Source organism: Hemitrygon akajei, chromosome 32 (assembly GCF_048418815.1).
Source record: "Hemitrygon akajei chromosome 32, sHemAka1.3, whole genome shotgun sequence".
Lineage (NCBI taxonomy): Eukaryota > Metazoa > Chordata > Chondrichthyes > Myliobatiformes > Dasyatidae > Hemitrygon > Hemitrygon akajei.
The window spans coordinates 39,717,103-39,738,588 of NC_133155.1; the positions used below are offsets into that span (position 1 = coordinate 39,717,103).

Here is a 21,486-nt window from a genome sequence, read left to right on the forward strand (position 1 = left end):
GTTAATTCAATTAAAATGAAGATTCTTCCTAAATTTTTATATCTTTTTCAGGCCTTACCTATTTTTATTCCTAAGACCTACTTTGATTCTTTAGATTCAATTTTAACATCTTATATTTGGAATAATAAACAAGCTCATTTAAGTAAAGTTTACCTACAAAGAAATAAAGAGATGGATGGATTAGCCCTGCCCAATTTTAGGTTTTACTATTGGGCTGCCAATATAAGAAATATTACTTTCTGGTCCTATTATATTTATCGTAAAAATTAGATAGATAGATAGATAGATAGATAGATACTTTATTCATCCCCATGGGGAAATTCAACATTTTTTTCCAATGTCCCATACACTTATTGTAGCAAAACTAATTACATACAATACTTAACTCAGTAAAAATATGATATGCATCTAAAATCACCCTCTCAAAAAGCATTAATAATAGCTTTTAAAAAGTTCTTAAGTAGTTTACTTAAATACATTGAGTCCTAACCCCGGCACTTTAACATATCTTACTCTTGGCGGTTGAATTGTAAAGCCGAATGGCATTGGGGAGTATTGATCTCTTCATCCTGTCTGAGGAGCATTGCATCGATAGCAACCTGTCGCTGAAACTGCTTCTCTGTCTCTGGATGGTGCTATGTAGAGGATGTTCAGGGTTTTCCATAATTGACCATAGCCTACTCAGCGCCCTTCGCTCTGCTACCGATGTTATACTCTCCAGTACTTTGCCCACGACAGAGCCCGCCTTCCTTACCAGCTTATTAAGACGTGAGGCATCCCTCTTCTTAATGCTGCCTCCCCAACACGCCAACACAAAGAAGAGGGCGCTCTCCACAACTGACCTATAGAACATCTTCAGCATCTCACTACAAACATTGAATGACGCCAACCTTCTAAGGAAGTACAGTCGACTCTGTGCCTTCCTGCTCAAGGCATCTGTGTTGGCAGTCCAGTCTAACTTCTCGTCTAACTGTACTCCCAGATACTTGTAGGTCTTAACCTGCTCCACACATTCACCATTAATGATCACTGGCTCCATATGAGGCCTAGATCTCCTAAAGTCCACCACCATCTCCTTGGTCTTGGTGATATTGAAACGCAGGTAGTTTGAGTTGCACCATATCACAAAGTCCTGTATCAGTTTCCTGTACTCTTCCTCCTGTCCATTCCTGACACACCCCACTATGGCCGTGTCATCAGCGAACTTCTGCACATGGCAGGACTCTGAGTTATATTGGAAGTCTGATGTGTACAGGGTGAACAGGACCGGAGAGAGCACGGTCCCCTGCGGCGCTCCTGTGACCATCATGGGTCTACTTAGAAGTTAATTCTGTAAAAAATTCCTCTATTGTCTCTCTTCTTGGATCATACTCTTCTTTTTCAGCAAATAAAATAACAGATAACATAATTGTTAAGCAAACTTTAAGGATTTGGGCTCAATTCAGGAAATTTTTTGGTTTAGGGAATTTGTCATTATCATCTCCCATTCTCCTTAATTATTTTTTTATCCCTTCCATGACTGACAAAGTCTTTAAAGATTGGGATGAACTAGGTATTAAGTGTTTTTTGGACCTGTTTATATCAGGATCTCTTGCTTCATTTGACCAATTGTCAAATAAATTTGCACTCTCAAAAACACATTTTTACAGATACCTTCAAATTAGAGATTTCCTACGTTTCCAATTAACTACTTTTCCTCTAGGTCCTGATAAAAATTTACTGGACGATCTTTTAAATTTAAAATCTTTTGTTAATGGTTCTATTACTGGTATCTATAACTTGTTGATTGATTCTAGACAAGACTTTTTAGATAAAATAAAAAAAGCTTGGGAGGATGACCTAAATTGTCAGATTTCTGATGATAGATGGAATAAAATTCTTAAACGGGTTAATAAATCATCTTCCTGTGCTCGTCATTCTCTTCTACAATTTAAAGTGGTTCATAGAGCTTACATTTCTAAACAGAAGCTGTCCAGTTTTTACCCAAATGTTTCTCCACTTTATAATAAATACAACTCTGCTGATGCCTCTTTAAATCATATGTTTTGGTTTTGCCCTAAAATTGAAAAGTTTTGGCAGGAAGTATTTCATACCTTCTCACAACTTTTTAGGGTCCAATTTGACCCAAATCCCCTTACAGCCTTGTTTGGTATTATTGCCAATGAAGATATAACTTTAAATACTCCTAACCTACAGGTTTTAGTTTTTACCTCTCTTTTAGCAAGAAGAGCAATCTTGCTTAAATGGAAGGAGTCTACCCCTCCTACACATCTTCAATGGCTACGTGATATTATGTCTTATTTAAATTTAGAAAAGATCCGCTGCTCAGTCTTAAATTTGTAACAATCTTTTTATGATATCTGGGGACCTTTCCTAAATTACTTTTTTAATTTATAAAGTTTAACAGTGCACAGACTTTTATGTATATTTTTATCTTCTCTTCTTAAGCAAATGTTTTTTTTTCTAATTATCCATTATCATCCATCAGCATTTTTCTTTGGTATTCTTGGTTAACATGAAAAATAAAAATAGGAGGTTATTAAGTTGGAGTCTGTTGTTACAGGAATTCGATATTAAAATACAACATGTAAAGGGGAGTGACAATGTAATTGCTGTTTGTTTATCTAGATGTTAATTTGAAAGTATATCTATATTATTCTTGTAGTTAAGACCACTACTGTATTTTGTTAAACTCTGTAATTCAGTAATATGCGTTATTAGTTAATTTTCACTCTGGTGAAAATTTCTGGAAGGATGGGGGTGTTATGAATGCTGAACAGACCTGATAGACAATGGGGTGCAGAGTTAACCATTCCCAACCCCCCTCCTGAGAACTACGAACTATCGCTGTTGTTATGCTGCTAATGAGAGAGAGAGATAAAGCCCAGGCAAGAACATTTGCTACAGATAAGAGGGGTAGAGAGACTGTTGATTTACTGTATTATGACTCTTCCTGGATTATTTACTTTCCACTCCAAGGACTTTGCTTTGCTCGTTAACATTCCTCAGGAGATAGCAGGAGTGGCCTGATTTGATGGACACGATCATTCAGAGTTGATGGATAGCTGAGTGAGTGGGGATAAAAAGGCAGGTCTAGAGAGACACCCTTCAGACACACCAGTGGACACTGATTGAGTGTTGGGAACCCACAGAAAGGTGGGGGCTTTGGAGACCGAACCAGGAGATCGGTCAGTAAAGCTCACAGTGTTACAGCAGGGCCGATGGGGACTTGTATGTGTGTCCACTCATGCCAGAGTGACGAGTCCACCACAGAAGAACGGTCTAACTGAAGACCAGAGGGGTCATAGCTGAATGACCACAACAATACGATGGATTAAGAAAGCCACAAAAAGGTTTGCCTGCCACAACTGTTGCTGTTACATCTTGCTCGCTCACTCTCTCTCTCCAATGATTTCAATACAACAACCATAACTACTTCAGCATTTATGAACTGAACTCTATACTTTCCTATGACAATTCATTTACCCCTAGAGGTCAATAGGGCTTGTTTATTATTGATTATTATTATTCCTACACTTTTAGATTTATTACTGCTAACTTGTTTTATATGTATATTTGCATTTTTGATATTGTATTGTGTAGTTTATTAATAAACACCTTTAGTTTGGTACCACCAGACTCCAACGGATTCTTCTTTCTCTGCTGGTCAGACACCCAGTTACGGGGTACGTAACAAATTGGGGGCTCATCTGGGATTTGATTACCAAATTTGGGGGGGGGGGGGCAGTGAATCGGGATAAAAGTCCCTTATCTGATCTGGTTGTGTGGATAACCAGATGGGAAACCAGCAGAGATGGAAGTTGACAAATTTTTTAAAGACCCGACTTCGGGGGCATTAGGGGATGCCAAGAAGGCGGAATTGGTGAGTGTTGCAAAACGATTAAATCTCTCGGCGGTGAAATTGTCAATGAGCAAGGTGGATATACAGAGAGCAATAGCTGTGCATTACGTATCTGAGGCTGTGTTCACGTCGGATGTATTGGACCTGTTCCCTGAGAAAAAACCAGTCGAAGCTGAGCTTCAGATACAGATAGAAAGATTAAGGTTGGTTGCGGAGAAGGAGGAAAGAGAGCATGAGCTCCAGATACTCTGGATAAAGGAGATAGAAGCTGCAAGGCAGAGAGAAGAAGCTGATAGGCAGAGGGAGGACAGAGAGAAAGAGAGGCATTTTGCGCTGGAAATGGAGAGATTGAAGGCATCGCAGGGAAGAGACCGGGCAGCAAACCCAAATGAGGGCTTCAAGATTGGTCAGGAGATCCAGTTAGTACCTCCATTCGAGGAGATGGATGTCAATAAGTTCTTCCTTCATTCTGAGAAAGTGGCTGTGAATCAGAACTGGCCTAGGGGGAAATGGGCTGTTCTGTTACAGAGCGTACTTAGGGGGAAGGCTCAACAAGTGTATTCGGCATTGTCTATAGATGAGTCTAAAGATTACGAGGAAGTAAAAAGGGCTATATTGAGGAGTTATGAGTTGGTGCCAGAGGCATACCGGCAGAAGTTCCGGAACTTGAGAAAGCCGTGGAACCACACGTATTTAGAGTTTGCCCGTGAGATGCAAATGTATTGTGAGCATTGGTGCGACTCAAAAGGGGTCTTTGGAGATTATGATAAACTGTTACAGTTAATACTGATGGAGCAGTTCAAAGGTTGTATCCCTGAGAGTATGAAGACATACTTGGATGAGAAGGAGACAGTGACTCTGTCTGCGACTGCCAAATTAGCAGACGAGTATGCCTTAACCCACAAAACAAAATTTTCCCTAAATAAGAGCTACCAGAAAGGCAGAAGGGACGGTAGAGAAAGCCCACCGGCTAAGGCAGAGAATAAGCCAGGAGCTAGTGGAAAAGGTAAGGAGGAGGAAAAACAGGCTGGCAGGAAGGTTCCCAACTTTATGTGTTATAATTGTGGGAAAGCTGATCATATAGCATCCAAGTGCTTTGCTCCGAAGAAGGAGACATGAAAAGGGAAAACGGCAGTCCCGACTGGTTGCATTGAGTCGGTCAACAGATCGATGGGGAAGGCAAAGGTAGATAGAGTCCAAGAGGGGCGTGAGAGGTTTATCTCGGAAGGGACAGTGTCTGTGAAGGAAGGAGAAACCCCAGTTCCAGTGCAGATCTGGAGAGATCTGTCATTGAATGGCTGATCAGTCATTGATTCTAAGGAAGATGTTAGACTTCGGTCCTGAGACTGAGACTGGGGAGGTTGTGTTAAGAGGTATCGGAAAAGGGACTGAGGCCGTACCTTTGCACAGGATGTTTCTGAAATGTGACCTGGTAACTGGACCAGTCGAAATAGGGGTGCGGTCGAAACTACTGATGGACAGCGTGGACGTCCTACTTGGTAACGATTTGGCAGGTGGTGATGTGTATTCAGCAGTGACATTAACAAGTAAGCCTGTAAATGCCGAGGACCTGCCCATAGATTCCAAGATTTATCCCGCATGCGCAATCACTCGCAGCATGTCTAGAAAGGCGGCTGAGAAAGGAGACAGTTTAAATGAGTCCAGGGTTGATTTAGCAGAGATATTTTTGCCGACCTTGTATAAAAAGGAACAGAGTCTACCAGAGGAGAAGGAAAAGGATAGTGGGGTTAAGGAGAGTAAAGGAGAGGAGGTAGATCTACCATTAGCAAGGATGGACTTTATAAAGGAACAGAGTCGTGATGAGGAGCTTGTGGCATTGAAAGAATCAGCTCTTTCTGAAGTAGAGATTGATAAGGAACCAGGGGATACTATCTGAAGGAGGGAGTGTTAATGAGGAAGTGGAGGCCGACCACGGTGCCAGTCAATGAGGACTGGGCGGTGGTACACCAGGTGGTGGTTCCGAAGGTTTATCGGGATGAAATTTTGAACTTGGCTCACAAGGGACACTTGAGAGTAAGGAAGACAGTAGATAGGGTTATGAAAGATTTTTATTGGTCAAATATGAGGAAGGATATTGTTGATTATTGTAAAAGGTGCCATACTTGTCAGGTGGTAGGAAAGCCAAATCAGCCAAATAAGGCACCCCTCAGACCCATACCCGCCTTTGGGGAGCCTTTTTCCCGAATCATCGTGGATTTTGTGGGTCCTTTGCCTAGAACTGCGAGCGGGCGGCAGTACGTCATGACTATGATGTGTGCTGCTACTCGATTCCCAGAGGCTGTGCCCCCGGGGAACATTAGGACTCCTGTGGTAGTAAAGGCACTCATTAAATTTTTCACCACGGTAGCGTTACCTAGAGAGATACAGTCAGATCAGGGGAGTACCTTCACATCCCGTGCATTTCAACAAATGTTGACACAGATAGGAGTTAAACAAATTCTAGCCTCTGCATACCACCCGGAATCTCAAGGAGCGTTGGAAAGATTCCACACAACTTTAAAGACTATGATTAAAACGTACTGTCAGGAAAACACTCGAGACTGGGATGATGCATTACCACTTCTGTTATTTGCAGTGAGGGACACGGTTCAGGAATCTCTGGGGTTCAGTCCATTTGAGCTCGTTTTTGGTCACGAGCCCAGAGGACCTTTCACCTTACTCAAAGAAAAATGATCTAGTCCGAATGTGCAAGTCAATGTGATTGACTATGTTTTGAGGTTCCGTGAAAGGCTCCATAAAGCTTATGAGTTTGCGAAGCAAAATCTTAAAGACTCCCAGAATAAAATGAAACAATGGTATGATAAACGAGCCTGAGAGCAAGAATTTCAAGTGGGCGATAAGGTTTTGGTCCTGTTCCCTGTAGTTACCAACCTCCTACAGGTGAGGTTTCAAGGGCCGTACAAAGTGATTAAGAAAATAGACTCTATGAATTATGTGATCGAAACACCTGGTAGGCGAAAGCCGAGCCAGTTGGTTCATGTTAACATGCTCAAAGGTTATCGTGACGCGACCCCCACGGCGGTCGGTGCTGTCGCAAAGACCGATGAGGCAGAAAGGATTGATAAGGAGGGGTCTGAGCATTTTGAAAAGATAAGCATAGTACCCACCAGACTAGAGAACTGTTATTTTGGCCAACTTTGCTGATAAAGTCAGTCACTTGGAGCCTGAACAAAGAGAGCAACTGACACAGCTAATTAACCAACATGCAGATTTATGCCCAGATGTTCCCAGAAGGTGCAAAGTAACAGAGTATGATGTTATTGTTACCTCAGCCCAGCCGATTAAACAATCCCCTTATCGGATGAATTTGGAAAAGAGCAAGCTAGTGGAAAAAAAAATTGAGCATATGCTAGCTGCTGGTATTATTTGTGAATCTTCCTCTGCATGGGCATCTCCATGCATGGTTGTACCGAAGCCGGACGGTAGTATAAGATTCTGTACAGATTACAGAAAGGTGAATGCCATCACACAATCAGATGCTAACCCTATCCCCAGGGTGGATGATTGTACTGATAAAGTGGGTAAAGCGAGATACATCACTAAGATTGACCTGCTAAAGGGATACTGGTATGTTCCTTTAACTGACAGGGCTCGAGAAATTTCAGCCTTCGTCACACCATCAGGGTTTTATGAATACAATGTGTTGCCATTTGGAATGAAAAACGCTCCAGGGACATTTCAGAGAATGATTGATGCTGTGATTAAAGGGTTAACAAACACAAAGGCTGACATTGACGATGTAGTAGTTTGGAGTGACACTTGGGATGAGCACATTGAAGCTGGGGAGAAACTGTTTAAACGAATGTCTGCAGCCCACTTCACAGTGAACCTCGCAAAGAGTGAGTTTGGCCATGCCACGATCACGTACCTGGGGTATATGGTAGGACAGGGGCAATTGGCTCCTGTGCAGGCTAAAGTACAGGCTATTTCTGAGGTTCCCGTCCCAACAAATAAGAGGGCATTGAGAAGGTTTTTGGGCATGGTGGGGTACTACCGAAAATTTTGTAAGAACTTTGCGGATATTGCCCTCCCGCTTACAAAGCTCCTACAGAAGGAAGAAAAATTTGAGTGGAGCAGTCCTTGTCAGGAAGCTTTTGAGAAATTGAAAACCATATTGTGCCACCACCCTGTGTTAAAAGCACCTGATCTCTTGGACCCTTTCTCCCGGCGACTGATGCTAGTGATGAGGCTGCAGGGGCAGTCCTATTGCAGAAAGCAGGGGATGGAGTGGAACACCCAGTGGCGTATTTCTCTCGAAAGTTCAATGTGCATCAGGGAAATTACTCCACCGTGGAGAAAGAATTGTTGGCACTTATCTTGGCAATTCAGCATTTTGAGGTCTACATCTGTGCAGCACAGAGACCATTAATTGTTTACACTGATCGCAACCCTTTGGTATTCTTGGCTAACATGAAAAATAAAAATAGGAGGTTATTAAGTTGGAGTCTGTTGTTACAGGAATTCGATATTAAAATACAACATGTAAAGGGGAGTGACAATGTAATTGCTGATTGTTTATCTAGATGTTAATTTGAAAGTATATCTGTATTATTCTTGTAGTTAAGACCACTTCTGTATTTTGTTAAACTCTGTAATTCAGTAATATGCGTTATTAGTTAATTTTCACTCTGGTGAAAATTTCTGGAAGGATGGGGGTGTTATGAGTGATGAACAGACCTGATGGACAATGGGGTGCAGAGTTAACCATTCCCAACCCCCCTCCTGAGAACTACGAACTATCGCTGTTGTTATGCTGCTAATGAGAGAGAGAGATAAAGCCCAGGCAAGAGCATTTGCTACAGATAAGAGGGGGAGAGAGACTGTTGATTTACTGTATTATGACTCTTCCTGGATTATTTACTTTCCACTCCAAGGACTTTGCTTTGCTCGTTAACATTCCTCAGGAGATAGCAGGAGTGGCCTGATTTGATGGACACGATCATTCAGAGTTGATGGATAGCTGAGTGAGTGGGGATAAAAAGGCAGGTCTGGAGAGACACCCTTCAGACACACCAGTGGACACTGACTGAGTGTTGGGAACCCACAGAAAGGTGGGGGCTTCGGAGACCGAACCAGGAGATCGGTCAGTAAAGCTCACAGTGTTACAGCAGGGCCAGTGGGGACTTGTGTGTGTGTCCACTCATGCCAGAGTGACGAGTCCACCGCAGAAGAACGGTCTAGCTGAAGACCAGAGGGGTCATAACTGAATGACCACAACGATACGACAGATTAAGAAAGACACAAAAAGGTTTGCCTGCCGCAACTGTTGCTGTTACATCTCACTCGCTCACTCTCTCTCCAACAATTTCAATACAACAACCATAACTACTTCAGCATTTATGAACTGAACTCTATCCTTTCCTATGACATGCTGTTTGGACAAAGAGGGATCGCTTGCAGAGTTTAAACTGAAAACTAATAGCATGAAGGGTCCTGAAGATAAAACTAACAACTTGCTTAAAATTAAAGAATTGTGTGGAAATTCGGAAAATGGTCTAAGTTTGGAACACATTGTTGATAAAATAACTCCTATGAAAGGAGCATGCGAAAGCCTATTCCACACTGGTATACAAGTTAACCACGTGGGAGTTAACTGGAAAAGGGGCGAGGGTTGACGGGATGCCATTTTAAATAACAGGATCCGGTTTTAAGGGATTTCGACAAAGCATGTGAATAATAAAGTCAAACCCCCATGGAAGATTGACTGTTAAGTTTGAAAGTAAAATAAAGATTAGTATTTGCATGAACTTTTGTAATATACACGTAAGCTAAGATCACAACTCTTTAGTTTTTGTTTGCTGAAGAAAAGGAATAAAAAAAAATAGGTGGTTATTAAATTGGAGTCTGATACTACAAGAATTTCTTAAGGTACAAGATGTTAAGATATTAAAGGAAGTGACAATGTAATCGCTAACTGTTTAGATGCTGAATTGAATGTATAACTGTATTACTCTGTAGTGGAAAAAAAAAACTCTTTTGTATTGTGTTAGATTCTGAAATCCTGTAAGACTCTGTATTAATTAATTTTTACCGGTGGCAAAAATCTTAGAAGGAAGGGGGTATTACGGATGTGCCGCAACTCTCCTTTTTGAGAATCGCAAGATTGCTATTAATTCGGGTCTGGGACCCAGGAAATGAGAGAGAGAATCCACAAGGTTTGGAATGTGTCCTGGCCTCAGCGAAACAAAGCCACTGATAACGGCCATTGTCTCTTGGAGATGGAATTGTGTATTGAGTACTGTACTATTCATTGAAGCCCCTCAGGGGATGACCAGAGTGGGCTGGTTGAGGGATTGCATCATCTCAACCTGACTGACATCTGAGACCCCATGAGTAAGGATAAAAGAGGGTCTGGGGAACAACCCCTTTAGATGCACCAGGAGAAACGCTAGAAATCCCGTGACAGCGTTTAATAGCGACAGCCGGTGGGGGCTCGTGTGCGTCCTTCCCTTGCCTGGGATTGGCGGGCTCACCACGGAAGAACGGCTTTAGCTAAAGAAGAGGCCACATGTGAACGGCCACACCAACGAGACTCCGACAGATCAAAATCATAAAAGGAAGGCCGGCAAGTTTTTCTCCCAAAATTCTCTCTCTCTCCAACCATTGCAAACCCAGCGGTCCCCAAAGGCTGCAGCCTGCATGAACTGAGTGACTTTTATATTTCCATCGGACAATACATTATCCCCTAGACAACGATAGAGCTTATTTCTTATTGATTATTATTATACCCGCACTTTTAGATTTAGTATTGACGACGTATATTATCTGTATATTCGCATTAATATTATTTTTTGTGTATTTTTACTAATAAATACTGTTAAAAACAGTATCATCAGACTTCAACGGACCTCTCTATCTTTGCTGGTAAGTGACCCAGTTATGGGGTTCGTAACAATATGTTTCTTCTTTGGACTTGATACTATCCCTAATTTCCCTTGTCAGCCACGGGTGCACTACCTTCCCTGGTTTATTCTTTTGCCAAACTGGGATGAACAATTGTTGTAGTTCATCCATGCGATCTTTAAATGCTTGCCATTGCATATCCACCGTCAACCCTTTAAGTATCATTTGCCAGTCTATCTTAGCTAATTCACGTCTCATACCTTCAAAGTTACCCTTCTTTAAGTTCAGAACCTTTGTTTCTGAATTAACCATGTCACTCTCCATCTTAATGAAGAATTCCACCATATTATGGTCACTCTTACCCAAGGGGCCTCGCACGACAAGATTGCTAACTAACCCTTCCACATTGCTCAATACCCAGTCTAGAATGGCCTGCTCTCTAGTTGGTTCCTCGACATGTTGGTTCAGAAAACCATCCCGCCTACATTCAAAGAAATCCTCTTCCTCAGCACCCTTACCAATTTGGATCACCCAATCTTTATGTAGATTGAAGTGACTCATTATAACTACTGTTCCTTTATTGCACGCATTTCTAATTTCTTGTTTAATGCCATCCCCAACCTCACTACTACTGTTAGGTGGCCTGTACACAACTCCCACCAGTGTTTTCTGCCCCTTAGTGTTATGCAGCTCTACCCATATCGATTCCACATCCTCCAGGCTAATGTCCTTCCTTTCTATTGCGTTAATCTCCTCTCTAACCAGCAATGCTACCCCACCTCCTTTTCTTTCCTGTCTATCCCTCCTGAATATTGAATATCCCTGGATGTTGAGCTCCCATCCTTGGTCACCCTGGAGCCATGTCTCTATGATCCCAACTATATCATATTCATTAATAACTATCTGCACATTCAATTCATCCACCTTGTTACGAATGCTCCTTGCATTGACACACAAAGCCTTCAGGCTTGTTTTTACAACACTCTTAGCCCTTATACAATTATGTTGAAAAGTGGCTCTTTTTGCTTTTTGCCCTGGATTTGCCTGCCTGCCACTTTTACTTTTCACCTTACTACTTTTTGCTTCTACCCTCATTTTAGATCCCTCTGTCTCTCTGCACTTGTTCCCATCCCCCTGCCACATTAGTTTAAAGCCTCCTGAACAGCAGTAGCAAATGCTCCCCCTAGGACATTGGTTCCAGTCTAGCCCAGGTGCAGACTGTCCTGTTTATACCGGTCCCACCTCCCCAAGAACTGGTTCCAATGCCCCAGAAATTTGAATCCCTCCCCCTTGGAGGATATTCATCTGAAATATCCTCCTATTTCTACTCTGACTAGCACGTGGCACTGGTAGTAATCCAGAGATTATTACCTTTGTGGTCCTACTTTTTAGTTTATCTCCTAACTCCCTAAATTCATACCGAAGTGAATATAAAATATAAAATCAACTAAATCATAGCTCTTTTTTGTAACATCAATTAAGATGCAAAGATTCATGGATTCATTCATGGGCAGCTATAATTCCCATAGTGAGTTTACAAAGGCAGAATCCATTTTATTTGTGAAGAAATAAACAAGAAAGTGGTAGGAAATATGATGTAAAATTTCTTAGGCCTTATATATTTTAAATACAAAAAGTTCAAATATTATTTTATATTATACCTTGAGGTATTTGATGATGAACAGTAAATCTTGTTAGGTGTACATTTGAGATAGCCATCTGTACAGTTTGGTAAAGTAATGTCATGACTAAGTTTTTACAGAAATCACAATGATTGTTGGCATCATTTATTAAAATACTACACAATGAAATATAATATAAATCTTTAGGACAGGTTCAGTAATGATCATTATAAATGATTCACCTTCACCTTCAATCCTGAGAGTTCGGGTTCTCGGCACCTGTCCAAAGTATGGAACTTCTGGTTTAGTTCATTATAGAGTTCTGAGTGACGTTTCCTTGTGTGCATGACTCTCTGTGAATCAGAATGTTAAAAACAAGTGAAACATGAATTTTAGTGGGAGTCCTGTTGTTACCTTCTGAAGAAAAGTACAAAATAACATTATTTATTTGTCTGAACTAAAGAATTCATCGTTGAGCTTCACAACAGAACATTTTACAATCTATACTCTTATGCAACTGCAAAGGTTCATTCCACTTATTGAATACTCCTGTGTAGTGTAGCTCCATGATTAAGGGACACGTACAGACAGGTTACTCAGTTCACGGTTCAAATTGCTGATTGAAGAGTCAGTCAGGGACCTGGCATGAGCTGTTCTGTCTGTATCTGTGTAAGCTTAGCCAGAGGACTTGAGGAATTAAGTTGAGTAATGACTGGTATTTGAGGCCACAGGTAAGACCTGGAGCCCTCTGAATTTGAACTCTCAAATTCTTCTTGTGGGCTCGTTGAAAGCATTGTGCTGATTAGCAGCTTGTTATAGAACAGCGAGGAACTTGAAAGGTTAATGCTAAAGAAATGTCATTGCCCTTAAGGCTGGGAAAATTTTAATTAACAGGTATGGTTAATATTCTGAGAGACTGATTGGTTTATATGAGAAAATATCCTTGTATTTCTCTGCTCACGCATGATTCAGTCTCTTCAGTCCTCTCTGCAATCATGAGCAGTATGGCCTGAAAATCCTCAATTTCTTTTGTTTTCACTGTTGGCCCAGGAATAAAGTATATGTTCAGAATGTGCAATGTGCACTCTTTACAGCTATTTTACGATCATCCGCACTTTGTTACTGGAGAAGTGTGAGGCTACATCCACACTACACTGGATAAATCCGTAACCAAAGCTTTTTCTCTTTGTTTTTACCCTCCGTCCACACTAAAATGGCGTTTTCGTCCCCCGAAACCAGAGCTTTTCAGAAACGATTTCAAGGGTGGGTATTTTTGAAAATGCCGCTTGGGCAGATCAGTGTGGACAGGGTAACTGGAGAAATCTGAAAACGCTGTCAGATTTCATTGTTTTCTTGAACGCAACCTAACAATTTCAGAACAGACGGCAACAAGACTGAAGCCAGAAGAGTTAGAAGTATACTCACCAAATACTTTGACCCATAACTTACTGAATAAATAAGTATACTGTACTCACTTTGCCCTGTTTTCTGTCCTTGCTTGTTTGAAGGTGGTTTACCTATTTATGCAAGTACTTCTCTGACAATAGATGTGTAATAGCCTAATGTAACATTGTATGGAAATACAAGATAATACTGATGCAGTCATGTTTTACACATTTAACAAGGTGCTTTATTAATGCAACAGAGTTAGTCAGTTTTTCAATGTTCGTCGTCAGTCGGGTCATACTATACGTGAACTCCCTGTCGGTTGCCTCCATATGCTTCAGTATTTGTCTTTCTTTTACTTTTAAGTCCTCCTGCACGAGAGCCAACAGCTGCCCCTCATTTAAGTTTTTCTAGTCTGTAACTGCACAAATGCGCACTTTCACAGCGAGATTCGACACCAAGCATGTCGCTTGTTTTCGGTGGATGTGTCCTGCACATGCGCAGTAGGAGGAGATTTGCCGAAATCTCAGTTTCAATGTGGACAGAGATATTTTTAAAAACGCATAGTGTGGGTGCCTATCATTTTTATGTGAAACCGGCGTTTTCAAAATTATCCAGTCTAGTGTGGATGTAGCTTGAGTTAGCAACTGAAAACCCAACCCTTTAGAATCAGGCTCATTATAGTGTGAGTGTCTTTACTGGTGACAGGAGTCCTAACATGGTGGACCCTCAGAAGGCATCAACAGTTTTGAGATTCCATTGTCAAGTGTTCCACTGATGCCTCCTTAATGCTTGAAAATCTTAGTAAAGACAAAAGACAGGAATGACTTCTGTAAAAGCAAATGTTTGCAAGTATGAAGATGATCATATTAACTAGCAATTGAGATCAAGTCAAATATATAAGGACTTTGCAATACATTGAGTCAATGGATAGAAGACTGCTTCCTGTTTTCAACAACCAGTGATAACAAAATGAAGAGCATCTGCTCTTCCAGCAGTATAGTTCTGTGGAGGTCCATCTCTGATTCCCTCCTTTGCCCTCATGTGCTGTGCTTGTTGTTAATTCAATGAGTGAGGTAACAGATTGTAATGGCAGGGTACTTGGTGATGGTGTCACAGGGAGAGAATGGAATTGTATGAGGATGTGAATGAGTGCCATTGGTAGGAGGACAGAATATAGAACACTTTGACTCACAGTGTTATGTTGACTCTTTAACCAACCCACTAGTCACTGATGTCCAGGCAGAATATGCTCTGTCAACCACCAGACTCTGGTTTCTGTGGGTAAGTCAATTCTGAATCCATGCAGCCAAGTTTCCCTGGATCCCATGCCTCTTGAGGCTACCACAGGGAACCTTGTCAAACGGTTTACTAAAATCCATATGCACCACATCCACTGCTCTGCTTTCATCAATATCTTTTGTCACTTCCTCAAAGAAGGAAAGATATAAATATCTTTCCTACTTTCAGGAAAGATATATGGAGGAATTTAAGGTGGAGGGTTATATGGAGGCAGGGTTTAAGGGTCGGCACAACATTGTGGGCCGAATGGCCTGTACAGTGCTATATTGTTCTTTGTATCAATATAATTGAAAGGTTGAATAGGAGTGTAGGAGAGTGGAGGGACATTTGATAGAGGGATACAAAATTATAGGGGGTGTACACAGTGTAAATGTAAGCAGGCTTTTCCCACTGAGGTTGGGGGGGACTAGAACTAGAGGTTATGGGTTAAGGGTGAAAGGAGAGACGTTCAAGGGGAACACGAGGGGGAGTGTCTTGTGGTGAGAGTGTGGAATGAGCTGCTAGCGATAGTGGTAGATTCGGGTTTGATTTCAAAATCTCAAAGAAATTTCAATAGGTACTTGGATGAGAGGGGTATGGAGGGCTATGGTTCAGGTGTAGGTCAGAATCACTAGGCAGCATAATAGTTCAGCACAGTCTAGATGGGTCAAAGGGCCTGTTTCTGTGCTGTAGTGTTTTATGACTATGACTCTATAACTCAGTCTTCTTCGTGAGGCATGTATGACTTGTCCTTCAAAAAGCTACGTTGACCAACCCTAAACAGTCTATGCTTCTCCAAATGCTCATAAATCTTTCCCTCGATATCCTCCCCAGTAGTTCGCCCATCACTGACATAAGACTTACTGGTCTGCAATTCCCAGGGTTATTTCTATTCTCTTTCTTGAACAAAAAAATAGCATAGATGAAGATATGAGAAAATAAACTGACAAAGAAGATCAGTTGTACATAATGTGTAATGTAACAGAGAAACTTAACAAGCTAAAGTGACTCCACTCACTATGCGTGCCTTCCTAGACTAAATAAATCCTATTGTGATCCCAAATCTTCTAGATGAAGTCAACAGACAATAGACAATAGGTGCAGCAGTTGGCGATTCGGCCCTTCGAGCCAGCACCACCATTCAATGTGATCATGGCTGATCATCCACAATCAGTACCCCGTTCCTGCCTTCTCCCCATATCCCTTGACTCCACTATCTTTAACAGCTCTATCTAACTCTTTCTTGAAAGCATCCAGAGAATTGGCCTCCACTGCCTTCTGAGGCAAAGCATTCCATAGATCCACAACTCTCTGGGTGAAAAAGTTTTTCCTCAACTATGTTCTAAATGGCTTATCCCTTATTCTTAAACTGTGGCCTCTGGTTCTGGACTCCCCCAACATCGGGAACAGTTTTCCTGCCTCTAGTGTGTCCAATCCCTTAATAATCTTATATGTTTCAATCAGATCCCCTCTCATCCTTCTAAATTCCAGTGTATACAAGCCCAGTCGCTCGAATCTTTCAACATATGACAGTCCCGCCATCCCGGGAATTAACCTTGTGAACCTACGCTGCACTCCCTCAATAGCAAGAATGTCCTTCCTCAAATTTGGAGACCAAAACTGAACAAAATACTCCAGGTGTGGTCTAACCAAGGCCTTGCAGAAGGACCTCTTTGCTTCATAACAACTCCCCTTGTTATGAAGGCCAACATGCCATTAGCTTTCTTCACTGCCTGCTGTACCTGCATGCTTATTTTCAGTGACTGATGTACAAGGACACCTAGATCTCGTTGTACTTCCCCTTTTCCTAACTTGACACCATTCAGATAGTAATCTGCCTTCCTGTTCTTGCCACCAAAGTGGATAACCTCACATTTATCCACGTTAAACTGCATCTGCCCACTCACCCAACCTGTCCAAGTCACCATGCATTCTCCTAACACCCTCCTCATTTTTCACACTACGACCCAGCTTTGTGTCATCTGCAAATTTGCTAATGTTACTTTTAATCCCTTCATCTAAATCATTAATGTATAATGTAAATAGCTGCGGACCCAGCACCGAGCCTTGCGGTACCCCACTAGTCACTGCCTGCCATTCTGAAAAGGACCTGTTAATCCCTACTCTTTGTTTCCTGTCTGCCAACCAATTTTCTATCCATGTCAGTACCCTACCCCCAATACCATATGCTTTAATTTTGCCCACTAATCTCCTATGTGGGACCTTATCAAAGGCTTTCTGAAAGTCCAGGTACACTACATCCACTGCCTCTCCCTTGTCCATTTTCATAGTTACATCCTCAAAAAACTCCAGAAGATTAGTCAAGCATCATTTCTCCTTAATAAATCCATGCTGACTTGGACCGATTCTGTTACTGCTATCCAAATGTGCTGTTATTTCATCTTTTATAATTGACACCAGCATCTTCCCCACCACTGATGTCAGGCTAACTGGTCTATAATTCCCTGTTTTCTCTCTCCCTCCTTTCTCAAAAAGTGGGGTGACATTAGCTATCCTCCAAACCTCAGGAACTGATCCTGAATCTATAGAACATTGGAAAATGATTACCAATGCTTCCACAATTTCTAGAGCCACCTCCTTAAGTACCCTGGGATGCAGACCATCAGGCCCTGGGGGTTTATTAGTCGCGTCAGTCCACCCAATACCATTTTCTGCCTAATGTGAATTTCCTTCAGTTCCTCCGTTACCCTAGGTCCTCTGGCCAATATTACATCTGGGAGATTGTCTGTGTCCTCCCTAGTGAAGAGAGATCCAAAGTACCTGTTCAGCTTGTCTGACATTTCCTTGTTCCCCATAATAAATTCACCTGTTTCTGCCTTCAAGGGAACAACTTTGGTCTTAACTAATTTTTTCCTCTTCACATACCTAAAGAAGCTTTTACTATCCTCCTTTATATTCTTAGCCAGCTTACCTTTGTATCTCATCTTTTCTCCCCGTATTGCCTTGTTAGTAATCTTCTGTTGTTCTTTAAAAGTTTCCCAATCCTCTGGCTTCCCGCTCATCTTTGCTATGTTATACTTCTTCTCTTTTATTTTTATACTGTCCTTGACTTCCCTTGTCAAGTCCTGACACCCATTCCTTGAATCAGCATCTGTTTTTGTCCTTCCAACCTTCTCTAGTCCATCACTGGCTTCATCAGCACTTCAAAGAAAATAACATCAAATATGGGAATTCTTTGATTGTCCCAATTTCACACAGACTTTTCTTGCTCTGTCTAATCACATATAGATTTCACCTGTATTGACCGGAGTGCAGATTGCGCCATACCCAGCACTGTGCATTCATCACCAAGGATTGAGCTGGTGGCAGTAAAATCAATGCACCCAGTGCTGAATTTATTTCTAGAGTTTTTCAGGCATTTTCAGAAAAACTCTTTCCACTGTATCCAACTCCCAACCCACCTCCTAATTACTACTGGGACTTTGCTGAGCCTTAAGGGAATCCAGTTTGGTAATTTCACATTGTTGTTTACCACTCCCTTCTACAGGACAATGTGCTTGGATTACACTTGCATATTCCTTTGCTGTATCTGGTGCCTGACATTTGCTGAGATGTATAAGGTCTGAAGAACGTGGTTATTGGAGCCTCTTCTAGTCTTACACTTTCTCAAAACACATAATTTTATTTTCTTTACCTTCTGAAAAAATGGGACAGATTTGAACTGGCAGTAAACTGAAGAACTCATTAGGAAAATGGACAATCATACTGATAAGCCATATCAGTTGCTAAACAAACTTAATCTTTCAAATATTGGACAATTTTTCCATGTACACCAAATAATGTTTTTTATCAAGTCAAGTCAAGTCACTTTTATTGTCATTTTGACCATAACTGCTGGTACAGTACATAGTAAAAATGAGACAACATTTTTCAGGACCATGGTGTTACATGACACATTACAAAAATTAGACTGAACTACATAAAAAAAAACACAGAGAAAGCTACAGTAGACTACAGACCTACACAGGACTGCGTAAAGTGCACAAAAACAGTGCAGGCATTATAATAAATAATAAACAGGACAATAGGGCAAGGTGTCAGTCCAGGCTCTGGGTATTGAGGAGTCTGATAGCTTGGGGGAAGAAACTGTTACATCTGGTTGTGAGAGCCCGAATGCTTCAGAGCCTTTTCCCAGATGGCAGGAGGGAGAAGAGATTGTATGAGGGGTGCATGGATGCTGTTTCTTTTGTGGATTCAGCGTGTAGTGTAAATGTCCGTGATGGCAGGAAGAGAGACCCCGATGATCTTTTCAGCTGACCTCACTATCCGCTGCAGGGTCTTGCGATCCGAGATGGTGCAATTTCTGAACCAGGCAGTGATGCAGTTGCTCGGGATGTTCTCAATACAACTCCTGTAGAATGTGATGAGGATGGAGGGTGGGAGATGGACTTTCCTCAGCCTTCGCAGAAAGTAGAGATGCTGCTGGGCTTTCTTTGCTATGGAGCTGGTGTTGAGGGACCAGGCGAGATTCTCCATCAGGTGAACACCAAGAAATTTGATGCTCTTAACAATCTCCACCGAGAAGCCGTCGATGTCCAGTGGGGAGTGGTCCCTCCTGAAGTCAACAACCATCTCTTTTGTTTTGTTCACATTCAGAGACAGGTTGTTGGCTCTGCACCAGTCTGTTAGCCGCTGCACCTCCTCTTTGTAAGCTGACTCATCATTCTTGCTGATGAGACCCACCATGGTCGTGTCATCGGTGAACTTGATGATGTGGTTAGAGCTGTGTGTTGCAGCACAGTCGTGGGTCAGCAGAATGAACAGCAGTGGACTGAGCACACAACCCTGGGGAGCCCCCGTGCTCAGTGTGATGGTGTTGGAGAAGCTGCTCATGATCCGGACTGACTGAGGTCTCCCAGTCAGGAAATCTAGGATCCAGTTGCAAAGGGAAGTGTTCAGGCCCAGTAGGCTCAGCTTTCCAATCAGTTTCTGAGGGATGATTGTGTTGAATGCTGAACTGAAGTCTATGAACAGCATTCAAGCGTACGTATCTTTTTTGTCCAGGTGGGTTAGGGCCAGGTGGAGGGTGGTGGCAATGGTGTCATCTGTTGAGCGGTTGGGATGGTACGCAAACTGCAGGGGGTCCAGTGAGGGGGGCAGCAGGGTCTTGATATGCCTCATGACGAGCCTCTCGAAACACTTCATGATGATGGATGTGAGTGCAACGGGATGGTAGTCATTTAGGCAGGACACTGAAGACTTCTTCGGCACGGGGACGATAGTGGCGGCCTTGAAGCATGTTGGAACAGTGGCACTGCTCAGGGAGATGTTTAAGATGTCAGTGAGAACATCTGCTAGCTGGTCTGCATATCCTCTGAACACTCTACCAGGAATGTTGTCTGGTCCAGCAGCCTTCCGTGGGTTGACCCTGCACAGGGTTCTTCCCACATTGGCCACGGTGAGACACAGCACCTGGTCATTTGTAGGAGGGGTGGACTTCCTCGCCGCTACATCATTTTCCGCCTTAAACCGGGTGTAGAAGTTATTCAGCGCATCTGGGAGGGAGGCATCACCTGCACAGTCGGGTGATGTCCTGGATGCACTTCCACATGCGCCACGTGTCGCCGCTGTCCTGGAAGTGGCTGTGGATTAGATGGGTGTGTGTACGCTTTGCCCCTCTGATGGCTTGGGACAGTTTGGCCCTCGCTGTTGTTAGAGCTGCCTTGTCGCCTGCTCTGAAGGTGGAGTTGCGGGTCCTCAGCAGTGCACGCACCTCTGCGGTCATCTGTGGCTTCTGGATAGCGCGTATAGTGATGGTCTTGGACACAGTGACATTGTCGATGCACGGTGATGTAGCTGGTCACTGATGCTGACTATAGGACTCTTTTCCACTGACAAGTTTGATGTGGGTTGTTCCAAGAAAACGCGTCAAACTATCTGGGTGACAGAGGATACCCCATTCAGAGAAAGGTCACGGCAACTGGCCCCTGCAGAGGTGGAGGACATTCGGCAGTATTTGTGTAAGTTGAAGGAAGCTGGGACCATCACCGAGTACCAAAGCCCCTATGCGTCCCCAATAGTAGTGGCCTGAAAGAAGAATGAGAAGGTATGTATGTGTGTGGACTTTAGGACTCTGAACAGGCGCACCATCCCTGATCAGTATACGGTCCCGAGGATTGAAGACACGCTGGCCTGCCTGAGTGGTGCGAAGTGGGTCAGTGTGCAGGACTTGAGGAGTGAATATTACCAAATCCCCATGAGAGAGGCTGACAAAAAGAAAACAGCATTTATATGTCCCCTGGGATTTTTCCAGTTTGAAAGGATGCCCCAGGGCATCTTGGTCTTTCTCAAAGGTCGCCCCTCAATTTTGAAGCTGTTCTGGAAACCCTCACCAAAGGATACATCCACTCCACTCCCACCCTATCTAGACTTTTCAACATTTGGTAGGTTTCAATGAGATCCCCCGCTTTCTTTAAAATTCCAGTGAGCACAGGCCCAAAGCTGCCAAAT

General features: G+C 42.5%; 1 protein-coding gene across 1 annotated transcript in view; it reads right to left on the reverse strand.

Moving 5' to 3' along the window:
• Positions 1-21,486, reverse strand: part of LOC140719696 (adhesion G protein-coupled receptor B2-like) — a 137,276-nt gene that overhangs the window by 33,893 nt on the left and 81,897 nt on the right. The window contains exon 4 of the mRNA XM_073034496.1: positions 12,591-12,701. Within this exon, the coding sequence (XP_072890597.1) occupies positions 12,591-12,701 (111 nt within the window). The remainder of the gene's footprint in view (positions 1-12,590; positions 12,702-21,486) is intronic.